Source organism: Penaeus japonicus, unplaced genomic scaffold (assembly GCF_977035675.1).
Source record: "Penaeus japonicus unplaced genomic scaffold, GWHDUDI00000001_assembly GWHDUDI00000029, whole genome shotgun sequence".
In the NCBI taxonomy this organism is placed as follows: Eukaryota; Metazoa; Arthropoda; class Malacostraca; order Decapoda; family Penaeidae; genus Penaeus; species Penaeus japonicus.
Window position 1 is genome coordinate 12,939,834 of NW_028234431.1, and position 6,072 is coordinate 12,945,905.

The 6,072-nt window shown below is 45.5% G+C and overlaps 1 protein-coding gene across 2 annotated transcripts in view; it reads left to right on the forward strand.

Annotated features, from left to right (window-relative positions):
- The first annotated feature begins 692 nt into the window (after positions 1-692).
- LOC122260501 (uncharacterized) overlaps positions 693-6,072 on the forward strand; it is a 52,714-nt gene continuing 47,334 nt past the window's right edge. For both annotated transcript variants that reach the window (XM_043027811.2, XM_043027812.2), the window contains exon 1: positions 693-992. In XM_043027811.2, coding sequence (XP_042883745.2) covers positions 841-992 — 152 coding nt within the window. In that variant the 5' untranslated portion in view covers positions 693-840. The remainder of the gene's footprint in view (positions 993-6,072) is intronic.

Here is a 6,072-nt window from a genome sequence, read left to right on the forward strand (position 1 = left end):
TCTCTGACTCCCTTAGAAAAGCGAAATTACCTAGTTATTGATTTTTCGACACTCGTAGAGCTACCACCAAAAAGGGGATCACGACCAAAAGAGACACGTGAATATTGCAATCACCATTGTACGAATATCTGTGAATATAGGGAAAACATTTTGCATTTCATAATTCTATCTTTAAAGGTTAGAAATAAACACCTTTCTTCATTTGAATCAGGATACGTTTGATTTTTGACCGTTGTGAATGTGTAGTTTCATTTTTTTTCGCCCAACATGACGCCCACCTGCGAGGTAGAAACTATACATAATCTCGGTTCACCAATTTAAGAGAAATATCAATGACACGATACTGTGCATTCCTCTCGCTAGAAATTGGGTTTCTCGAGCTTGTAACAGTTACCCTGAACTTCACCTTTAGTCTCGTAGAAAACGGCAACACCTGAACGGGAGGAACTCTGAACGGAAGAACTCGAAGTCGTCTGCTAACTGCGCTGTCAGACGTATGATTATTTCTATCTCCTTTTCCTTCAGATCGACATTTACAAACGTTTGTCTAAATAATGAATGAAGATTATGGAAAATCATCTAAAAACTCTTGATTTACAGAAAATGCATCTAAACTGACGTTCGATGTTTTAATGGATGGTATAACAACGACACTGGGAATATTGCTGGCAGCATCTCACGATAATCAAAACAGTTGAGAAATGAGAGTGGAGGGGTGTATGCGTCGCTCTCTTCTAGCAAGCGACTGCGACTCGGCGATTCACCAGCGTAGTTAAAATTACACTTGTTATCGCAAGACGGAAATATTAGTCGGACCCGCCCTCTCCGAGCATCGCCAAGATGAGTCGCAACAGCTCGGGTCCGTCGCTCAAGAAGAAATTCGTAGGTCTAATTCGCCAGATCTCCCAGCCAGGCGGGTCCCAGGCCCTTGGCAGCGACCACCAACACACTATTCCCAGACCCGACACTTTTATTCATAAATATCTTCAAGGGTGAGTCCTACACCGTGTTGTTTGTCATGTTAAGAATTATTTGAAGTGTGTTACAGCTGGCGAGAACATTAAGAGCAGCTGAGGGCGTGCTGTAGGCGAGAACAACGATTCCTTGTGTGCTGAGGGCACAGGTCGCTGCGTCCCACCTGTGTTGTCGTCTCCCAACACGACACTCGTTCGTCAAGCTCTGTTCTGTTTTCACCCTTGCTGCTGTGTTCTGCTTATTGCTTGGGGCTGTCTTCTGTCCCTGCCCCCCCCTCTCCCATCCCCTTCCCCCGCCGTGGCTATGTTGCTTGCACCGGACACCTGCCGCTACCCCCTTGTCCTTGGCGAGGTACCCAGGCCCAGGAACCTGCTGGTACACCCTTGCCATGCACCTACTAGCGGTCAATCACGTCCCCGGCAACACCCAGGGCCCCGAGACCGTCGAGTCGTATGACCTACTGAGTTTCCCGCTCTGATCGAACCATTGCCTTTACTCTGAGCTTTAAGCGATGGCCAGCGAAGGTTACGGATCGGGGGGAGATCAGGTATTTCTGCTTGGGATCCATTACACTTGCATACTTGTCTGTCGGTTCTTCAAGCATTCGGTCGTTAAAGATGAGTGTGCTTTCATCCCGCCGGAAATGCACATGTACATCAGACAACGAAAGTGTTCACCTTCACTCAGGTGACCGGAAGTGCGAGTAACAGATCGTGAATAGGTACTTTAGATATTCACTCTCCGTGACGAAGAGAGACACATAATCTTTATTATAGACATATATTTAAGATACATGGATGATAAAGTGTCTTTTATTGCTATACTCAGTATTAAGATTGCAAGAAGGACCTTCTCAATTGTTCATACACTGACTGATACGTGAGAACGTGGTGCTAATTGTGTATTGATCCGGAGATTCCCTGCTTTGAGCTAGAATGACCTCGAGACTTATTTCTAAGCCCGGCTATTTCAAGTGCTTGCAAGATGAGTAAAAATAATTTCCTTTGCCATTTCCAGGTTCTTTTAGATAACCGAAGCTGTGAGGAGAGAAAATTTTAATCAACCAAAGTTTAGCGGAAACGCGATATCGTTTGCATGCACGCATCACGCCCACATGTCTGTACTTTTCCAGCCATCACAAAAAGGGGGAGGGAGAAAAGTCTGGAAAGGAATGAAATATTGGTTAACACACATATACATTCACACGTAATGCAAATAATATTAACAATACACCACTGTATGTGTAACTTAAGCCTACGCAACAAGTAAACTTTATTACGACTAGAGCAAATGTCAAGAACACTCGAAACAATATCTTCGGATACGTGTTAACGAGTTCCATGTATACACGCGGCTGTTCAGTGAAATATAAGATCGGACTGTCTTGTTATTCCAATTTCTCGTCTAGATGCGCTGAGAACATTACTGATAGCCTGTTGTATTGAATCTTTAAACGATGTAACTCAGGATATATATATATATATATATATATATATATATATATATATATATATATATGTGTGTGTGTGTGTGTGTGTGTGTGTGTGTGTGTGTGTGTGTGTGTGTGTGTGTGTTTGTGTGTGTGTGTGTAATAATATGCAATGTTAAATACTTTATTCCGGTTATAGTACCTGTTCTTTGGACATTAATAGACTTTACAGTGCAAACTCTTTATAGAATTATTTAATGATAATGCATAGCTATTACTGACAAATGATAAATTGTCTATCGGAATATATTTTGGCTGTCCTTGTAAAACTTCTTGCTACAGCCGTGCTTTGAGTAGGCCTACTTTAAAAGAATGCGGATACCTTACCGGACCGGGGGGGACAAGGGGGCCGAGGCGGCTTTAAGAAGAGATAGGGAACTCCGAGGGGCGTGGTGTTCTGAGGAAGGAGGAGGAGGTGTGGTTCGTGGGCAGGGGTGTAGGTTGGGCATGTGTATTGGTACTCGAAGGAATTTGCAAGGATTATTGCGTGGCTCTCCAGTGCGGAAAAGTAGGTTGTAGAGACGCAATGCAAGATGAAGGGCAAGTTCTATCGTTCACAAGTTATGTCATCGGGTAATATCCTTTCGAAGCGGCCACTGTACATGATTCTGCGCCGATTCTCTTGACTTGTGTTCGAGGTAATGACATAGAGCTCCGTGTAGAGGATTTGGTGCTTGAAGGGAAGTATGAGGCCAGTAAAGTAATTACGGGCTGAAAGGACCCTGGGCACTCGCGCGGGGATGCCTAAATGGATTTGTGGCATCGCTAGAGGGGAGCGGTGTGCAAGGCGTGGCATCTTTACGAGGGCTAATCCGCGTTGCAAAGGACGCGTCAGAATTATAAGGATTTATGGCACGGCGGAAGTATAAGCAGAGGGTGCCTCCCAAAGGATAATATCATTATTGAAATTAATATTAAGTTTGATACGTCGGAGGAGAGAAAGCTCTCAGGATATCACGCGGCGAGATTGTTTTACCAGCCCCCTCCTCCGTCCGACCAAATGCAGATGCTTCTATGGAGTCATGATTCTAAATAGCTGGGAAGGTCATCTGCACGTGGTTGCTGAAAATTGTAGCATGTGGCAACGGGACGAATATGTGAGGACTGGACAGTGTAAGCGTTTTATGGTTTATTACGTGTGGCTGTTGTCATTTGGGAAGCTCTGCATTAATCTGAGGAAGTCCCTCGATTGGATTGGAGTAGGTAGAAAATGTCAAGTTTTTTGGTCATAAGGCCAGCATGTATATCATCACATCCTGGTCTTTCATCGCCCCGTGCGCATTACATTGGGGAGAATTTCGGCTCCGGTATGCAGGAATGCGGCATTCTTTCGTTTCTCCTTTGTCCTTAGGCGAGAGGAAATATCCTTCTGTATTATAGCTAGAGCATGAACAACGAAGATGAATAATTGATGCTCTCTCTCTCTCTCTCTCTCTCTCTCTCTCTCTCTCTCTCTCTCTCTCTCTCTCTCTCTCTCTCTCTCTCTCTCTCTCTCTCTCTCTCTCTCTCTCTCTCTCTCTCTCTCTCTCTTTCTCTCTCTCCCTCTCCCTCTCCCTCTCTCTCTCCCTCTCCCTCCCTCTCTCCCTCTCTCTCTCTCTCTCTCTCATTCATTCATTCATTCATTCATTCAGTTTTTTTCACATACTCATTCTCTTCCTCTCTTTCCTATCCTCTCCTCTCCTCTCCCTCCATCCTTTCTTCTCTCCCTCTCTCCCTCCTCTCATCCACCTTTCCTTCCCTCCCTCTTTCCCTCTCTCTCTTCCTCCCTCCTTCCCTCCCTCCCTCCTCTCTCTCTCCCATTCTCCCTCCCTCTCTCCCTCCCTCTCTCCCTCCCTCTCACGCCTCCGTTGTCTGGCGTATGTCGAGTATTGCAGTTGAATAAATATCATATCCCGTGTTTCGACAGTATTTGTAGCGGGGCCTCTCCTCCCCCTCCTCCCCCTCCATGCTCTTTGCTTGGCCTGGGCAGAGCGCCGGAGTTTGCTTTGGGAGGAGCGCTTGTTTTTCATGCTAATATTTTACATAGAAAGCTTATTTAATGTACTATCATCTCTGTTCTGCCGAAGCTGATGCGGTCCTTGTTCTTGTGTGTTGGCTGTGGGATGTATGCATTTTTTTGAATGTGAAGTTGTTTTGATAGGCCTTTTTTCTGCTTGTATCTGATGGTTAGGGTGAGGGGGGGGATGTTTTGAAAAAAATATTGGCTCTTGAAAGAACGCTCGAGCAAAAGCGAACAACAAAAGAGATATAAGTGGAGCACTCAACCGCGAGCTACTGGGATCTCTCATCCACCCCCCCCCCCTTCGCTTTCGCCGCCCTCTCCTTTTCTCCTCCTTTCCCCTCTTTTTGCTTGCCCCTTCTCCTCCGTTCACTCATTCCTTTCCCTGTGTTTTCTTCCACTTATGCTGTATCTAACTATTCCTTTTAAGTGTGTATGTCCGTTTCACCTGCTTAAGTATTCTTTTCCTTTCTCACTCTTTTAAGTTATCCCATCTGTTTCCTCTTTTCATCCTTTTCTTCACATTTTCCTTGTCCATTCATTTCCTCTGTTTCAATTCCTATTTCCCTTCCATTTTCTCTCCCCTCTTTATAGCATCTCCTCCTTGATATGTGATACCTCGCACGCCCACGCACCCCTGCTTCCCTTCGCCCCCCCCCCTCCCCCATCCCCTGCCTTTTAATAACCAGCTCGTCGTCACTCTCACGCGACACCTGGTAGATGGTAGATGTAGGCTAAATGGTAGGGGATGGAAAGGAAGAATTGTAACAGGGTGGCGCCACGTGGTACCGCTTGGCTAGTTGTGAACTTTTACTGAGTGTGAGGCCCTGGGGGAACCTGCTCGTGGCTATGTGCCTGGTTTGTATGAACTGGTACCGGCCTTCGCAGCCCCTTCATCGATAGGTTTAAGAGTAACCAGCAGATTCGTAATCATTAGCAACCAATTGGAGACCAATAATAGATTGATAATTGTAGAGGAATTATCTAGAGAATCGCCGGTGCAAAACGCTTAGTTGACGGTACTTAATGACGGGGCTGCCGTCCATTTGCACTTGCATAGACATGATTGGATATCTGTTCATATATGCAACGCATGCTAAAAAGCACACAAACATACACATGCGAAGATGCACGCGCACAGGCATACAACAGACACGTCTGAATACCGTACACATATGTAAAACCTCATTCATACACTTGGTTACTCACTCCCGTGCTCACAAACGCAGATGTTCATATGCCCACTCCTTGCATTCACGTGTACACTCACACTATTGCCTCATACGGGATGGGCGTGCGTTCGTCACACCCGGCTTTGGTGGAGCTCAGCTGAACCTACTCTCGTGGGCGGGGTCCCGGGATACCTTGCCAGTCGTTCGCTTTGGGGGAAGCGATGCGTTTCTTGCCTCGATGAACGCTGCATTCTTTTGGAGTTTATATAGAACTAGCGTTTAGTTTCGAATACTGAGCACACGATAGGTAATCTTGTTGCGGTTTAAGGACACGCTATAATGTACTATACTAAGTTTCACTACAACATGCGAAGTACATCGGAGTAGACTAATTTGCAATAAAGTATGATAAAAAATACTTTAATGTGGTCAAGGTA